Genomic DNA, 18,700 nt, shown 5'->3' on the forward strand with positions numbered 1-18,700 from the left:
CACTGTGCTTTTAAATCATTAACTTCTTGTGCTGTTTGCAAAAGCCCCGGTTTAGTGTGTGCACAACAGCTGACATGGTGGATAAAACAGCAATGGTGCGCAACATGTGACGGAAAGGCTTCTCAAAGATGGGACGGGAATGAAAATTTAAAAAAATCATTTCATTTCTAGCTGCTGTCATGACAAGTAAACAAACAAATATAAATAAATAATAGATTAAAAATCCATAAAACAATGAAGAGATCATGTTAAAATTGCCTCCATCTCTTGCTTTTTCTAAAAGGCGTTGGAAATGAAAACAAAGGAATTCTCTACATAGATTCTGTACTGGGACTCTGGGCCTAATGCCCTGGGGTGTCAATTAATTTAGTCTAGGGATTTGCGGCCTACTCTTCCTAATTGAGCCCAGTGGAGACCCCCTTGGCTCTTCACGATAGGAAGTAGTGCGTTTCATAATTAATACTTTTTTTTCCCTTTATTATTATTATTTTTTAATGAGGGTGGTAATGTTGTAAATGTATGCATCTCATTAGAGTAAAAGGGCCATCTACGCTATTGTTCACTTCTGCAGTGTTTGCTGCTGGTGAGATGAATAAGAGAGACAACCTCATTCAGAAGCAGCAATGGCACATTGAAGTCAAAGCCGTGCTTTTGTGTGTGTTTGAATATAAAACACAGCCAGCTCAATGAGAGTCTCATTAGTGTTGCTTAATATGTGTGCTTTTTAAAGCTTAGAGGTTAATGCCCGACTTGCCTCCATTTCACTGGAGCCCTCTTTAATTTGATGCATAATTCTTTTTTGTCAGCAGCTGACAAGAGCCCCTTCAGAGAAAGCAGCTGAGCTGTGTTGTGAACTCTGCATCCAACAGGAACACAAAGGCACAAAAACACTTCTAATTAAACCTGTTTAAAATGTTTCCCTTCTCCTGCTCACTCCACATATCAGAACATATTTCTGAGCTATCCTATCTTCCCATCTCTCCGTCCAGAGAACATAACTCCTGGCGATTAAACAAATTACCTCCTCTCCCAGGAGAGCTATGGATCCTGTGAAAACAATAAGTGTGTGATTCACAATGCTGCCGCCTCTCTGTTCTTACAAACGGCCTTCAAATTGCCATTTATTAATCAATGTCTGTGGTTAGTCTGTGACCAGAATTTCTCTCTCCCGTTTCATCTGGAGGTTGGGAAAAGCGAGTTTTTAATTTAACATCAAATTTTTATTCCGCTCATCAGATTGCCCGTAACTTGAATCATTCCTTTAAAATTACTGATGACTAAGAGCTTCCAGAACACAAGAAAGGGAGGGAAAGAACGTTACCTGCCGACCTCAATACATCCTGCTTTGTGTTGAGAAAAAGAAGGGAAGGGAGAAACTAATTTCCTGAAACTCCATTTCTTAAGCGTTGATTAGCAAAGGAGCATAATTAGAGTGAAATGTGAAGTCAGGGTTTTTTTCAGATTGCGCCGCTTCCTCTAGAAAAATCAGGCCATGATTAATGAATAAATGATTAATGAGTGAACTAATTAATCAATTAATTATTAAGCAAGCACTCTGAACAAGAAACGGGTAGGATGACGGTGAACAGTGGATATAAGAGACGGTTAGGTTGTGTGTTAGAGAAAAAATGATTTAGGATAATCTGCCTGTTTGTTCTGTCAGTTTGTTTTGTCTTGCGTTACGGGGAGGATGAGGGAGAGGGCGGATGGGAGGAGAGGGAAGGCTCAGCCCTCCGTCTTGAGCTTCCTGAGTCAGCCGGTGTCTCGTGTGAGAGCGCTGACCTCAAAAGGCTGCATTTAAGTTCTCCCCATATATCTCAGGCTGAGGTCTTTATGCCACGCAGTCGTGAAGCCTGGCACAACATTTGCCAACTTCAGTGATGATGTTTGCATTGGGCTCTACAAGGCCACGCGACCCCTAGTCACCACCTGTGAGAAGGCGCAGGGTGACGCAAGGTTCCCTTCTTTAACCAGTCGTCTCTCCTCCCCCCCGTCTCTAACTAGGACACCCCATCAATCTTTGATAATGTGCGGTGTGGGTCTCTCCTGTGTGACCAGGCTGATGAGACATCACAGCAGGGATTGATGTATGAAATGCAGGATCCCAATGTAACTGTGATATACTGGACCGTTTCAAGTCAAGTTTGACCTTTTTTTCCCGGATATTAATCGCTGCAGTGAAAGAATATATGTGTGATATATCCCTCCCCCAGGAGCTCCACACACTTTATTCTTTGGCATGGGCTTCTTCTATACCTTTAGCTTAGCGGAGGTGGGGGCTTATTTTTCTGCCAAAAGTCCCCAGAGCTGCAACACAACAGGATATGGGACACAAAATATGATTTTATAAGCGGATGGGTTTATTGTTTCTATTAAAATGCAGCCTTACCCTATAAAGCTGCATCCCTCCCCCCTTGACACCCGGAAACACATCCTCAAAGCGAGAACATGAGAGAAGGATCTTTCATCCCTGCATATCTTTCCTGGCGTTTACTGCTGGCCTTATTAACAGACTTGTGAGTGACGGAGGCAGAATGTGCTGGGAGAATCTCAAGGGGCTTTGATGGAGGCAAGCGATGGAGCTGCAGCAAGCTGAGGGCAAGATCATGCACGCATTTATCCGCTCAAAACGCTTTGTAAAGTTCTTTGTCTTCGCACCCTTTCCTCTAACGCCGCTTTTACTCCTCCATACGTTCCGCTGTATTGTTTTTCTCAAACGACCACTGGTTGGACCAGTGCTGCATTCTGTCCTAATCATACCATCACATTGCAGATTGCCTCAGAGTCAACTGGGTGTGAATAGCTCTTTGTCATGCTGGGTGGGTTAGCTCATTGACTGTGAAACCCTGGACATATGGTGGCAGTGTGTTGAGATGTAGAAAGCCGTGGGTTGGTCTCTTGACCCTTGCGTGGCCTTTAACACCTTACTGGTTGCATTGAAGTCTGTGGTTTGATGAACTTAAACACTTCATTGTGCACTTGGTTTTCGGGGTGTGTTTTCTTTGGGGTTTTACCCTGGATGAAGAATGTACGCTTTGCTGGAGGGGCAGATGTGTGATATGTGACTGTTTTACCAAGAAGGTAGCACGCGCCTTTTCTGGGGGCTGCAGTGACACACACACACTGATGGACACACACGTTGCCTGTAACACAATGTTTGCGCGATAAAGTCAAGCTGGACTATAACAATGCGTGTATCTTTGATGGCCAGACTCCTACAGAGAAATCTCCTTTTGTCCTGGTGCGATAAGCCTGTTAATTAAGGGAACGTCTAGCGCCTCCGCTATGCTGACATTACCACCCAAATAGAACCACATCACACAGGGAAATGACTTCAGCTTCTATCTACATGTCTGGTCACACTACAAAGGCAACAAAAGCAAAACTTTAAACTTTTGAAATGCGACTCTGAGCTCTTTTCTCTCTTTTGCGCATGCTATCTGTCTGTCTGCAAAACAAGACTTTCTTTGCAGGTCACATCTACGGAGAGGCCTCAGGTTTGGGACTGTGATAAACAAGTGGAGCGTTACAGGCTCTTAAGCCCATCTGGTGAGATGATCGATCATTAGACAGAGTGTGGAGATAACTCCCTCAGCTTGCCTGCTGGCTACCACTGATCCCATATCACCCTCGCAGGATATGGTATGAATCACAGGAAGTTGAGATCAATCTATATAGATTGTGCCGCTTGATTACAAATGGAAAAAAAAATCCCATTTGGCTTAGCCACTCGAATGCCTCAGAGTCTGGCTGCGTTTGTGCGAGTGTGTGGGTGTGTGCAACGCGCACATCTACGTGTGTAAAATAATAGCTTTTTAACTTTCTCCTTTTTAGCGATTTCTGATATTTGTGGAGCCCCCTCAACAATCTGTCCTACCTTCATTCATTTACTTTGCTCGGTCCATCCTGCTCTTAAATCTGCCTTCTTGAGGGAGTCGTCTTTTAAATCTTAATTAAAACAGACTCCAAAACCCCCCACCCTCCCAGGGGCTGGCTGAAAGCAGCTTAGAACAATCAAGAGGACGGATTAGAAGTGAGAAGAAAAGAAGAGAAGAGGAGACGCAAGAGGGAGGGAGGAGGGGTAAAAAACAACAACTAGAATGGAAACAGCAGAGGAAAATATTGAGAGGAGAGAGGGAGAGAAATGACCCCTCTCCTTCATCCCCCTGATCCTCTCTCCTTCCCCCTTCGCCCCGTCTCTCTCTCTCTCTCTCTCGCTCTATCTCAGGGCTCTGGAGTCTTGGCCTGACCTATTGACATTCAGCTTCTCGGCAGATTAAGCAGCGAATGGAGCCTCTGGAAAGGGTAAACACACTGGAGGAACAATGACCAACAGGCGGCAACCTTATTGGATTCTAATTAACTGCCAGGAGAGACGGCTAGGGGCATGTTAAGTGCTGTGGGACACAAGTTAGAGCCCCAGACCTTAAGTACCACAACTCACATCACCTACGCTACAATCTTTTTTTTGGTAGATTGTCTCCGTCTTCCTTTATCTTCCTCTGTATGTCTCTATCCTTATTGTTCGTCTCTGTTTCAATCTATTTGGCGGCTGTTTCACATATGGCCCATGAGAGCGGCAAACAGAGGCTTTTTAAAAGCACTCCTTGGAGAGCTATTTGCCTTCCCTCTTTCCTGGGCTACCCCCCCCCCCCCCCCCCCCCCCTTTTTCAACAAGGTGGAACGGGGCTCATCCCCCAGAGGTAGCTGTTTGAGCGATAAGGTTAAAATAGGCTGAAAAATTGGGAGAGATTATTTGATATTGAACAGATTGAATTATCTGGAGTGAGGGAGAGGGATGACGGAGAGCAAAATCATTTTTCTGCATCGCCCTCCGGGAGGAGTGCTACCGGAGGGAGTGAGGGAGGTAAACGGGAAGCAGCTGAACCTCAGTGGTCATATATCGGAAAATGCAGTTCTTTTTGTACTCCTTTCCCAATTAACCAGGAAACTAATTTGAGTGTGAGCCCAAGCAGGTCTCCTCTATATGTGTGAACTTTCTCACTGGCGCAGTGGGTCCTCTGTGTCTTGAGTGGTCCCCTGATAAGGCCAACTCACAATGGAGCTGTGGTTTCTGGGCGTCCCCTATATGGAACCACAAGCACTAATTAGACTGGTCTCATTAATATGTTAGAACCCTGGCCATCATGTGTGGAAGCTGACACAAAAGGGGAAAAAAGCGATGCCCTGATAGAGACAGGCCATCGTCACCTCAGCAGGCATATAAAGGAATTAATTAATTGGTGTGAAAACACACATGAAGCCACACGTGTAAACACACACACACACACTCACACCTTGGTGCGAATACACATATTAATGTTATGGGTATTCCATGAACCCGTTGCTTGTTAACACATTACCTGGGATCAAAGAGGCAAAGGCTGCAAGGAGAGAGGACTAGAGGAGTCATTATTTGTCGAGGAAAATTGCAGCCCAGTGTTATGCTTGTCCCTCGGCAAACCTGGCAGAATGAGGGTTTCATCCGCTTCACAAAACGGATGGATCTCTTCTCTCGTCACCATCATGTGAGAGTCTTTGAAATCCTCAGAGTACTTTTTTTAATCAAAGCTGGGGAGGAAATGAATCGCAGCCTCAGTTGTGATCCGAGCCTGGAGGTATAAAAGGGATCCACATGACCACTGTCCATTTCCACACCATTACAGCAACAGTCATGGCTGTAATAGGTTGAATTGGGCCATTGATTTCTCTCATGCACCCTCTCTTTCACCCAAAAAAGCTGGTCTGTGCCAGTTCTGAGATACGCCCAGTTCTTTTTAACAAAACATCACATGCTCAAAGACAGCTCACACAAAACTTAAACCTTGGCCCAATAAAAGACACACACACACACACACACTGCCAACACAATATGTCCCAGCTTGAGTTCCTGGGGAGTTAAACAAAGGACTGAGTTTAAATTGGCTTTTAAAGAACTCCCCAACACAATCAGGGAGTTGACTCCAGCTATACTATAGTGTGTCAGAGGACTGTTAAGAGAAAGAAGAGTAGTTAGGCCAGAGGTCTGTACTGCAGTGAATGGCTTATCTAAAGTGTGACGGCTCAAGAGCTTCCCTCTGCCGGCTTCAATAGGCCTCCAATCAGGCCTGACTGCCCCTCAATCTTTGGTCAGCTGTTTTAACTGGCTTGTGATTGAGTGGCTTCATTAAGGGCCTATTTATCTTTCTGTGTATCACAGTCCTGAAAGACTGGTGACATGCTCAAAACACCCACGCACCGCCTACATTTGGACGTGAGCAGATGCACAACTGCATTAGCACAGTCAGAATATTCAGCAACTAAACATTAAACATGACGGCTTTCAGTTATATGACAAGATGTACATTCACTGTACTGGTTTTAATCTCTTTCTCTCTCTCTCTCTCTCTCTCTCTCTCTCTTTTAGGCTGTGACACACTAAGCTGTCTGCCCATGTTGGCCCAATGGCGAGCACCCGCTGCCCATGTTGCTGCGGTGTATCCTGCTGGTCCAGGACTATCCAGTCGGCCCTTGTTAACCCGTGTCGAAACTAAAGGACTGAGGTTGAAAACAAACTCGGTATATAAGGTAAGATTGTTTTTCTTTACCCATTAAGCTTTTAACATTAATGTTTCCTGATGAGTTGTGTTGTTGTTCACTGGCACACAGTCAATATGGTTTGTTCTTTCAGTATTGGGTTGTGTTGTTAAAGTGCTAACTGGCTAACTAGTGTCCCCTGGCTACCTGGCGGTCTTCCGGTTTCCTGTTTTGAATGACTGATACAGACGACCGCTGTCTGCTGGTATGAAAGTGTTTCTTCTTTCATGCAGGTGCAGAACATTCGTGCTGGTTTGTCATCAGTTTGGTGTGTTCCTGTGAAATCTTTTGGCCGAGACATGGTGGTGTAGGGTAAAGGGTAAAGCAGCAGAGGGCTTTTGTCGCTGCTAGGTTGGGATGTCAGCCTTGTGTTTATACCATTTCTCCTCCCAAATCACCGCATATATGCAGGTTTTTTAAACACTGGAAAACCCACTTAAAATAGTGAATAGATTCTCTTCCCATTGACAGTAGACCACAATTGTGTACACAGCTCTGCAGCAGACAAGTATGCCTTTCGTTGTGTTTTTTTTCTTCTTGTGTGTCATTTTTGACATTATGGACAGGCCACAAAACAGGTATGTAAACAGTAGAAAGCAATATGGAGGCCAGAGAAAATTTTGTGGTGGACATTTATCTCGTACTTATTCAGTCTCTCTCAAACTTGGAGCCGGCTAGACGATTGTCAAGTACTTCTTGGATGAAGGCAGATATTATTTTGTGGTGGCCTATTATGTGTCGCGCTGGCAAAGGGGCTAGAACTGACACATACCCGTGACTACTGCAGAGTCATTTAACCCAGGAGTGAAGGCCAATTGTAACCTTTCTCATTAACTCTTAAATAAAAAAGGCAGATGTTAGCGGGTGTTTGTGGGTTTATGTTCAGTGGGAAGGGGGGTTAAGAGGACAGCCTATATCTTCTTGTCAGCTTTTCGCAGCTTTGCCGCCCCACAGCGTCACCAGCTCTCTCGAGAAAGATCGTCCCGGGCCCCTGTAGGATGTGATACCTTCGAGGGTTCGGCATGTGGCTTGTGTTGAAGTGCAGCACCGCCTGAACAAAATAGCAGGCCAGGTCAAACCATGACCCCAAACAGACAGAGACCCTCCCAAACAAGCCACAACAAACAGCTTTCTGTAGCCACTCTGCCTTTGATCTGAAGAAGCAGAGATGAGATCTGTCTCCTCTTTCCTCTCTTCTCTTTTGCCCTTTTCTCTTTTTCTTTACGACATCTCCTCATATCTCTCTATCCCCTCCCGCTGAGCAGGTGTATTAAATGAGGTGACTATTCCAGCAGCATTGGGCCGCACCTCAAAGTGCAGCCTGTGAAGAGGGCTTTTCTCTCCTTCCCTCTTATCTTTTATCCCTTCCATCAGCCCATCTCCTTTACTCTCCCTTTTCCCTTCCCTTTATCTTCTCCATCCCCTTTACTTCTTTTAACGTGTTCCCTCGCACTCTTGAATGTGAAATAGAGAAGGCCATGCCTCTCATCTATTTGAATTCATGTACACCTCCCTGTCTATCTCCCCCTGTGCATCTCTCTCAGCCTATTGTCTATTTAGCTATACGTCTAATTATGCTGTCTCACTTATGTAATTAGCACAAAAATAAATGGCTGCCGTAGCTTTGTCTCTCCCCTTCACCCCTCCCGGTTGCAGGCTCCAAGAAAACAAATTATGGAGAACAATAGGTACAAATGGCTTCTGCACCAAACCACATGATGGATGCAGCCTGGGTTCCCTGCATCTCATCCCTTCCTTTTTTCCCCTTCCTCACTTACTCTCTTTACTCTCCCTCCCTTCTCCATTATCTCCAGCGCTATATGTCTCTGTTTGGAAACAGCGGAGGACTTGAGCACTCTCTCGCCCAACTACCCTATCATTGTATGGCTGTATCATCTGTCTTCCCTTCTTGGCACTGACACTATATTCACACTGGCATCATATTAGGCAAGGTCCTTTTTCTATCCCTTTCTTTCTCTTTCCCTTCCCCTGCTGTTGTCTCCACTGGCACTCTCCTCTCCTCTATCCCCCAGAGCATTCTATACACCGCCACTGCAAAGCAAACGCCTGGGACTTTCTAAAGCAAACAGCCAGCATCCTGTGCCGTAGCCCCATCTGTGGATAGTCTGAGCAGGGAACAATCAGTCCCTCTCCTCCGCTGCCTCGTTCTCTTTCCAGCCCCCTGGGATCTGCACAGCACTAGGATGCCTCAGTCAGACGGGTGCAATGTGCTGGAACAATGGTTGGGCTGCTTCCTCTAGGAGGGGTGTTAGGCTCACCTCAGCCAGCTTGGGAAGCACTTAGCCATGTGCTTTTGCCCTCTTTGCTGCAGTTTCACAGGAATGTGGCAGAAGCAGAAAAGCCTCCCACTGTACACCTTGCTTACCTCACCCTGATACATGCCCCCCTTTCTATCTGCAACTCTACACTCACACAATGACACAAGCACGCACACAACCACTTTCTGCGTGTCCAAGTGTACACCTGAGATCTAATGTGTAGCCTGAGGTGTTGAAATATAAACTTTCTATTAATCCCCCTCAGACTTGCAGTCAGTTACACCTTTGTTGTTTTTTCACCTCAGCCACGCTGGAAGAAAAACAGCAGGTTTGGTTTACACCAATACAAGCATATCCATTACCTGAGATGCTAGGCTCCTGGCAGTAAATCCCTTTGACCCCTCTGCCTTCCTTTCCTTTCTTTTCCTCGCTCCCTCCCCCTATTCTCATGCTGAGCCTGTTGTCGTTTCCACATCGGCTTTCTTTGGCCAAGCAGGAGAGGCACACCTTACCCAACTGGTCCAACCGCCCACCCGCCTCAACCACCCACGTTCTTCGCTGTTCCTCACGTCTCCACACAGCTCAATAACATTAACATGTTTTGCCATTGAGGGAGCCGCAGTTAAAAGCTCGATCAATATGCTTTGACTGACACCCCTCAGTTGATAGCAAATTGGCTGCTTTCTATAACAGACCTCCTAGGATGAGCTTCTCAGCCCCATCCGAATGGAAAAATGGAAATGAAAGCCATTCCTCCAGCCCTTCACCCAGCCTCCTACAACAACACAGAGCAAGTATTTCATTGTGCAGAGGAAGAAGAGAGACAGACAACCCACTATTTTGGTTAATGGTTGAGTCACTAACACAATATTAGCCCAGGCGTTCCAGGCAGTTTGAACTGTCAGGAAGGAGAGATGAAAAGAAGAATAAGAACTGGGGGGGCTGGACTTCAAGTAACGAGTAGTTGGCGCACTTACTCCCACAAGTGTACGCACTGCTTCCATCACTAATAAAGTGAGCAGCAGGCAAGCAAGCTCTTGTTTCCTTGAATGTGTTTTTTAGCCCTAGTTGGTTAAGGAGATGACATGTCCTGATTGCTGGAGCATCATTAATTAGACAGTTGGACTTTGACTAATCGCTCCAGAAAGGGCACACAGCCCTGAAGATGCCAAACACTCATCTCAGCTTAGCATCCTCTGCCCCAGTGTGTGCCCTTGACCTCGGTGTGTGTGTGTGTGTGCATTAAGGATGCTGCATCCGTGAGCTCCTTGTGAGTCATTTCTGGATGATGTGCACATGCCACAAGCCAGCTAGAGATTTCAGATCGTTTATTTAGTAAGTGCCACTGACAATCAAATTTCATATAAGGAGAGGAAAAAAAGAGGAGTTAAATAAATCAGAATCTATTGTTAAATAAACGTCGTCTGATGGTAACTGAACTTTTCTTTTTCCTGAGCCCCTTCTCAGCTGCCAGAATGCTTCTCCAACAGAGCTATCTTTAATACAAGGTTAAGGAACATGGCTGGTGAAGATAACACAGGAACAGATATTGCTGCAACGCAGAAGATAAATTTCAATTTGCTGTTGGTTTCTGTGTCTCGGCAGGAGATATGAAATTCTTGTCTTGCAGGGCAGGAATTGATTGGAAAATAAAAATGAATGTGTGGTCTAGTATGTCTGCAATTTTTTTCTGTTGGTATGTTGGTTTCTGGGCTTAGGGTCTTTTGAAATGGTGATACATCTCTCTAGAAGGAAGTGACACTTGCATTTTAGGGGGAGATAAATGCAATCCAAGTCTTTTTTAAAATAGCTGCTACTGTATAAATGTGACTGTTTCCCTTTGGGGGCTGTTTTAATGACATGCACAAAATCCCTGTTTCTCCCTCTTTCTCTATTCTTTCCATTACTGTGTTTGTATAGAAAAATAAACAACTTTGTGCTGTCCCCCCACCAGTCTGAATGCTGGTGATACAGCCTGAAGTGCTGCAACTGGGGAAGAAGACTCCAGGCGATGACAGGAAGCTGACACGGCCCCTCCATTGTCCCATTCCCTGTCATTTCCTCCCCGGATTCTCCGAGTGCCCCAGAGGAAGACAAGGTGAGGATGTGCAGAGACAGACACAAGGAGAAAGCAAAGACAAAAAGAGGATGGGCGGGTAGAGGTAAAAATAATACTAGAAGAGGCCAAGTGCCATCCACAGTTTACTACCTGGCTACTTTGGCTTCCTGTGTTGAGCCATACCAGCGAACACATCCAGTTAAGTTGCTAGCAGCTGATAACAAAGCCTCAGGACACACTGCCAAGTTCTTTATCTGTGTTTACCCGCATGGCAAAGCTGATTAGACACAGGCAACATTATGAAGCCCCATTGTTTCCTTTCTCCTTCCAGTTTCTCCTTCCGTACACGTAGCAAGTGCGTGTGCGGGAAGGGGGAATGGGAGGATATCTGTTTATGAAGAAGGGCAGAAAGACAATGGCATGTGTGCAAGACACGTTTCCAGGATGAGGAGAAACAGCAGGCCATTGTTTAAGATCTCGATCATTCATTACAGCCTGTTTGTGTGTGTGTGTGTGTGTGTGTGTGTATGTCTGCAAATGAAAGGCGAGGCTTTGTTCAAGAAACAAATATAAACTTTTAAGTTTGATTAAAACGCTTAAAGGAACTAAAATACATATCTTGGATATAGATTAAAATACAGCTTCATAGATCTTAAAATTCACATACAAAGTTCAATACAACACCCAAGCAGCAAAACCATTGCACAGCTCACATAGACAGGAAATCAAAGTAGGCCAAAATTCATCTATATCTTTGCCATGACTATGTCTCCTAAATAATGCAAGACACTTCTGTTCAAGACTCAGCTGTGTTCAGATTCTGCTGTGTCTGCACAATCGTGCACCTCGTATCTCACACTCCTCATGGGCTGGCTGGGGTGCTCGCCCTCAAACTTCTACAGCTTACCTACTTTATCCTCAATCTCTTTGTATCACAGCGGATTGAAATTGACAGGGGGAGAGAAATGGAAAACTAAAAGGAGAGTTTCGAGAGCATGTTTGCGTGCGTGCGCGTGCGTGTGTGTGTGTGTGTCTGTGTGTTTGTGTGACAGAGAGAGACAAGAGAAGCAAGATGGAGAAAAGGTGAACGATGCTCAGCAGTCTTCCTCAGTGTTTCCCCGCTGCTTGTCAGCTTAATCATCAAGCCACTGGTGACACATCCGAGTCTTATCCCTGCAACAAGACTCCCCTCGCTCCCGCTTCTCATCTTAAACTCTGTTTCCCTCTGCCCAATCCTGACTCCCTCCACAAGAACTCAAACAGCGGCAGTTCATAAAATATGCACAGTTCCCTAAAACCAACCTCTTGGGCCGTGCTGCCACTGCGTCCACAAACATATCAGCACTGCATGAGGAAAAGACAAATCTCTGGTAATGGAAAAGGGAAGGATGATGGGGTTGGGGAGGGGAGGAGAGGAGAGGGCTTGGTCAGGGCTTATCATTCCCCCAGCTAGATATCAGTTCTCTGTATGTGCCTGTGTGTGCTTGCATTGAATATGTGTGTGAACAGGCTTTCAACCTTTGGTGAAAGTCTGCTAACTGCCTCCAGCCCATTAAGTGGATACGCTCTCATGTCCTCCTGTCACATAGTCGCACATTCTGCAGCCGGGCAAAAGAGTTGTGAGAAGAAGCAAGGTGGAAAATTTCCACGGCGTTACACTATAGTGAGACGCGAGTGGCGACACGACTTAAGAGGAAGGGAGAGAAACTTGTAATCTCGGCTCACAGCCTTTGAACTTGGCCCGATGAGACGCGAGCGACCCAAAGCAAAAGGTTCCAAAGAAGAGCTCACTGAAGATTACTCAGAATACTGATGCAGTGTGGAATCCAATTCCTCTGAGAGCCCAGGGGACTTCTAGAGAAAGTAAATTATCTGTGTTGTACAAGACTACATACATACAAATGTATGCCATATACGCAGATTTCAAAGTGGAGTCATGTGCTGTGGCCAAATTTTGACTGTGTAAGAGAGGCTCAATAAATGAGGTCTAGGGTCTCTTAGGTTCTAATTAGGGCAGCTGTTACCATTTTCATTATTTGTGTGTGTGTGTGTGTGTGTGTGCGAGAGAGACTGTGTGAGAGGGGCTTTGTAAGTGAGTGTGTGTGTGTGTGTGTGTGTGTGTGTGTGTGTGTGTGTGTGTGTGTGTGTGTGTGTGTTGAGGTCAGGGGGAAATATGCCACTGTCTGGCTACCGCCCCTTCTCATCCAGCTGTTGCTTGTCTGTCAGGGAGCAGAGGTCTACTGGTGTCATGTCCCTCCCCCGAGCTTTGAATAATGACAAAACCATGCGGAACCGGGGCTGAAGGTAAAGATGTACTCACAACAAATGGCTATTGAGCATGCTTTGCCATTTGTGATCTTGAAAGCTTGTGAAACTGCCTGGGAGCTGCTTCTGGTCAAGTCAGAGAAGTTTAAAGAAGGGGAATTTGATTTCATTATTTCATCCTTTGTCCCTGCCGGAGATGATCTGTGTCAGTGTGATGCTGTTGCATGTTCCCTTGCATTTCAATGTAATCAGTTTCACTTAAAGTGTTAATACCATGAACTAGTTTATCAGCTGTTCTAAAAAATGCTGAGAAGTCAACAGTTGCTATGTGTTAATTGCATCAAGACATTTACCAGCTGCTCAGGGAGCATAATGATGATATTTATGCTGTAAAAGCATAGATGTTCAAGATGTGTTATAAAAGTTATAATAAAACTATCTTGACAAGCCAGAAATGCATCGAAACACTAATTGAATATTTTTTTTTTTTTAAAAACCATTGGTGATTTTTTTGTCATTTATCCAAAAACGCATGATAGTCTGATTTACAGATACTGATATAGGTACTCTGAGTCTAAGCATGCGGTGTTTTTTTTTTTTTTTTAATTTATTGTAATGATTCATAAACAAACTACTGAAGGCAACTCGGTTCTGCAAACAAAAAGCAGCAGGGGGTGATCGTGGCAGACAGGTGCGTTATGCCTCTGCCGAAAAACAAATGCCCCCCCCCCCCCGCTCTCCCTCTCCATCTTTCCCTTTCTCACTCACCCTCTCTATCTGCCTTGATCCATCACAAACGCATAGACCCGGGAGACTGTGCTCCCCCTCATGATAGACCATGCAGCCTTTTATCTGTTTACGCACCGCTCATAGTGACCACGATTGTGATGGATTACGAGCCGAAGAGGAAAAAAACTTCAGAGCCAATCATAACGGCCCGGTAGAAAAACATCATCTCCACATCGCTGCATCGCTGGCAACCTCTTTTCGTTTAATGGGGATCAATCTAGGGGCCACTGACTAACTTAGGGGCTAAAAGGGGGACTCAGAGCTCTGCACGGCGCTGTCTCATCTCTCGGCGCTTTAGTGCTGATATCCTCACACGCGTTCATCTACGAGCATTTCATCCTCGTTTTAAAAAATAATTTATTGCGACTGGACACGCGGAGGTCGTACGCACACACGTCGCAGTCCGGATCAAGGGATCCCTTAGGTCGTATAAAAAAATCTCATAAGTTCAACTTTCCGTTCGTGCGCCCTGTATCCGCAGCCTCATCCCTCCCCACTACAACACAGTCTCCAAAATCTGAACCAGAACAGAAACAATCACCCCGAAATTACGCAGTGCCATAATTCACAGGTGCTCCGGCTCGGCTTACAGACAGCGAAACTTCCTCTTGTAATCACTCTCTCAAAACTAATTAAACATTTAGCGGCAATTAACAGCAGTGAATTGTAGCACTGCAGCATTATCAGTTGCCTCTCCGTAGCGGCACAGTGGATGGCTTGACGCAGCGCGCCAGAGTGGAGCGCGGTCTCTCTTCTCCATCAATCAAAACATGCATGCTTAACGATAACAGACAAAAAAAACCACGTCTTACCTGTGACCATAAGGCAAAAGATGAGGTATAACGCCGTCATTTTAGCAGCTCTGGCCGCTGATTGTGTTGCGTGGAAAGATTCACTTGCTCCGTCTATGCGACTGAGCTGGTAATGGTCCACCGCGGCACCGGGGTATCACCGGACGGACAAGCTCACTGAGATTCGTCTATAATAGCATCCAGTTTAAAGAAATCACTCTGAACGGTCCGATCAGTTTGTAAACTCTCAGTTAACAAAGCATCTCCATAGTTGGTAACTTTCCCCGCTGCATCAGTTTCTTCTCCGGTGTCCGCTCACCGTCGCGCTGGCACAGCTGTTACCTCTCACTGCGCTCTCTTACAGTCTATTAGTGAATCTCGGGGTTTCAATCAGTAGCTCCGTCCACAGTCACTTTTTAACCTGCTTGAGCATGCTGCGCTCCAAAGCGATCTGTCCTCCTCGACAGTGCGCAGTGATAAACCCCGGTGAAGTTGCCTCTCGCCCCCTCCGCTGGAGTCTCTCACCCTGTTCCCACTGTAACACACTCACTCCTTCTCTCTCTCACACACACTCTCTCTTCCCCTGTTGGTCTCCTCTGTTTACTTCTCACTCCCTCTTGCCAATAGGAAATGCGCACTGACAGTCATCTGGTAGGGAGGGGGGGTACACCAAATCTGGCAGGAACTGAGTCGGAGGAGCCCCTCTGCCTCAGATGCTTGCCAGGGGGGTCCAGCGGCCCCCGCCTCCAGGGCCCCGCTATTGGCTGAGCGGGCGTCACTGGGAGGGTATTTAAAACACTTATTGTCAGTTAGAGGAGTAGCCCTTATGGAGATTTCCATCATATTAATAATGGGCATTGAATCTGGTTCATGTTTTGCAAGAAAAAGCACTGCTGTAATTTAGAGAGTAATTTTTAAAAATGCCACTCCAAATCACCTATAATATCCTATAGGGATATTACAGTGTGTATTGCCATTTATTAACTAGCTTTATTTAAATCTTCATTTTCAGAATATATCGTCCTTAACTCAAGCCCACGTATCTTAATTTCACCATATAATTGCAGCTTTGTGATTTAATTGTGTTGAGACTTAATTTGAGTTGAAGTAATGTTCACTCATTAAACTTCATGCTGAGGCTTAAAGACCCAGACACACCGAACTGGCTTCAAATAATTTGTGGCGCAGAAGGCCTACTGCTGCGTTGCCTTACTTCGCCTGTGTCTGGGCCAAAAATTAGCACACGAACACCTCAGAGAGACTAGCCAACGTCCAACTAATACATAAATTCTGTGCCTGCATGAAAGGAAATAACACTCCATACCAGCAGGGGGGAGTAGTCTGTATTCATAATCAAAAATGCAAACCAGAAGTCTGAAACGATTCAAGATATGAGTTAGCCAGGTCCACAGGAACTGCCTGGGCTTTGAAGCCAATTTTTTCAGTGGCCAAACAGTGTAGTTACACTGGTCCATGATGCTCTGCACCCTGAATTACTTTTTGCCATTGACTTACATGACTAAAAAGACATCTATAAATCAGTGGATAACTTTTTTGAGCATCACAACCCTCACAAAATGACTCATTTCACTGTCAGGATTTGATCTATTCCATCCAATTCTAAAGCGGCATGATCAATTCATTTTCTCCGCATTCAAGTTAGTGGAGCACCAAACTGGAAGTTAGGCGCTTGGCTGCGATCGGCCATGCATGGCCACCATTAGTCTCTAGTGCATATGCTCAAGGGGTTGCACATTGCTGAGGTATAGTGCCGATCATCCAGGTAATTTTATACATGCCAACTGAGCCATTTTGGCTTCATGTGCCACAAAGCAAATCTTATAGGAATGAACGGGGCCCCACAGTCAAAGCTGTACCCAGTTCTGTTAATACATCTGTGAAGTTTGCAAGTCAGCACATTTAAAACACAACCCGATTTTGAAAGAACAAAGGATATTTACCGTGTGCTAGCATACAAAAACACAAACAATTATGAACCATTTTTGCTAAAGAGCTAATGTGGAAGTGCCAAAAACTGCAGTTCCTTGAATGGTCACTCGAGGCTGGCTCCAAAGCAGAATCAATTCAATCAATACCTAATTTATAGCAAAATAAATAATGTATACAGACTGGTACAGAAAACAGTTTGGTCTCTGTAGCTGATTTCAACACTTATGATAGACAGGCTGTCTGCCCAAAGTGCCCTCAGTCTCAGTCAGATAACATCCCTCGCTTCTCCACAGCTCCAACCTCTCTTCTAAATATGGTCACTTCTGGCCCAGAAAAAAACAAGATGGAAACAGCAATAATTCTAAACTTGAGGCTTCAAAAGCAGCAGTCCACAACCCATTGGGATGATGTCATGGTAGCCACATTGATAATTTATACAGCTTATGTTAAGGGCCCTAAGGCACATCATAAAGAGACTTCCCTGTATGCATTACTTTGTCGAAACTCTTCAGAAACGTGTTCTTCTTCTTTATGAGGTTACAGATTGAGCCTTTGCTTTTGTCAATCATGGGTCAATTTCTGATTAAAAAGACATTTAACTGTTGAAAATTAGTATCCAGTTCAATCCCTTCCCTTTATTACCCAACAGATTCAAAAATCAATTAAGGTGAATTATGTGTAAGTAGTTGCATTTGAGCAGAATCGGCTGCAGATGTTTTTGCCAAATGGCAAAACGATCACTCGACTCTAAAACCTCAAACACTTGAGAGAATAAATCGTCAATTACTGGAGTAAAACTGTGAGCAGCAACTACATTTGCTGTTGTCTTTTGTTTACTCAGCTTTCCCTCGAGCAACAAATGTTATTTAACCTAACTATGTATTGTTTTTTCAGTTAGGCTAACTCCCAAATGTTTTTTAAATTTAAGTACCTTGATAGTTTATGCAGTGTAAGTTCATAGGCTTACCGGGTATTTTAACGAATTATTTTCTTTGAAGTTGACTCAAAACATACTTTTTTTCAGGTGCAGTTTGATCTAAAATGAGCCCACTGTTCATTGTCATACAGTGGGCGCTAAAATGAACAGAAGAGAACGGAATCATTATCATATCTCAACAAAAGCTAGGGCTTTTATAAAGAGATGAAAACAGTGCAGTCTATCACTTGCCCGTGGCTGTTTATAGGCTTGTTCTTTGATGTGGTTCATTAGTTATTCAAGGATCTATTGATTAACCAAAATAATAGGCCTTGCAGTCATCTGGTTAATCAGTCTTTCCCCTGTATGTGTATTGTACCAGGCAACGACTTAATTCAATGTTAACACACCCCACCCCCTTCACACACACACACAAACACGCACACATGTACCCTGTTAACTCAACCAGGTGGTTAGCGCTCCATAAGACTGTGAAAAATTCATCAAAGTGTGTCGATTTGGACACTGAGGACTTGAGCATGTGTGAATTCCACAAAACATCATCCACCAAAATAAGAGTCTCTCTTTTTGACAATTTGCGCTGCATTTAATTAAAGGCTGAGCCGCACAATGATTAGGGCTCACTCCTCATGAGGGTCCCCCCTCCCCAAACAGTAGTTTTCAAACCCCAGGGCTGGCCTTTCTGTTTATTGCCTCCCTGTAATGCAAACATAAGGGTCCCCTGCCAGTAAACACATGTTGATGGGAGAAACAGCTTGCACAGCTGGGAAGCCAACCCAGGTTAGTGTGAGTGAGCACATGAGCAAATGAGCGTGTCTGAATGCGTGTGTGTTTGTGTGCAGGAATAGTCTTGTTTGTTGTTTTTACATATGTCAGAGAGCAATTTAGGTTGTGAAGAGGCGCTTGAATGTGAGAGATAGAGCGCAGTAAAGGGAAATTGTGCTTTTTGTTGTTTGCGTGTGTGTGTGTGTAGGCTGCAGTGTGCGCGTGTGAAACCGTCAATGAGTGACTGACGGCGAAGGCCTGGGTGAGCAGTAAAACGGCGGGGTGCCTC

At 44.9% G+C, this 18,700-nt stretch overlaps 1 protein-coding gene across 3 annotated transcripts in view; it reads right to left on the minus strand.

The window, feature by feature from the left end:
* Positions 1-15,415, minus strand: part of kirrel3l (kirre like nephrin family adhesion molecule 3, like) — a 36,176-nt gene extending 20,761 nt beyond the window's left edge. For all 3 annotated transcript variants that reach the window (XM_042490509.1, XM_042490510.1, XM_042490508.1), the window contains exon 1: positions 14,781-15,415. In XM_042490509.1, coding sequence (XP_042346443.1) covers positions 14,781-14,820 — 40 coding nt within the window. In that variant the 5' untranslated portion in view covers positions 14,821-15,415. The remainder of the gene's footprint in view (positions 1-14,780) is intronic.
* Positions 15,416-18,700: the final 3,285 nt, after the last annotated feature.

Source organism: Plectropomus leopardus, chromosome 7 (genome assembly GCF_008729295.1).
Source record: "Plectropomus leopardus isolate mb chromosome 7, YSFRI_Pleo_2.0, whole genome shotgun sequence".
NCBI lineage: Eukaryota > Metazoa > Chordata > Actinopteri > Perciformes > Serranidae > Plectropomus > Plectropomus leopardus.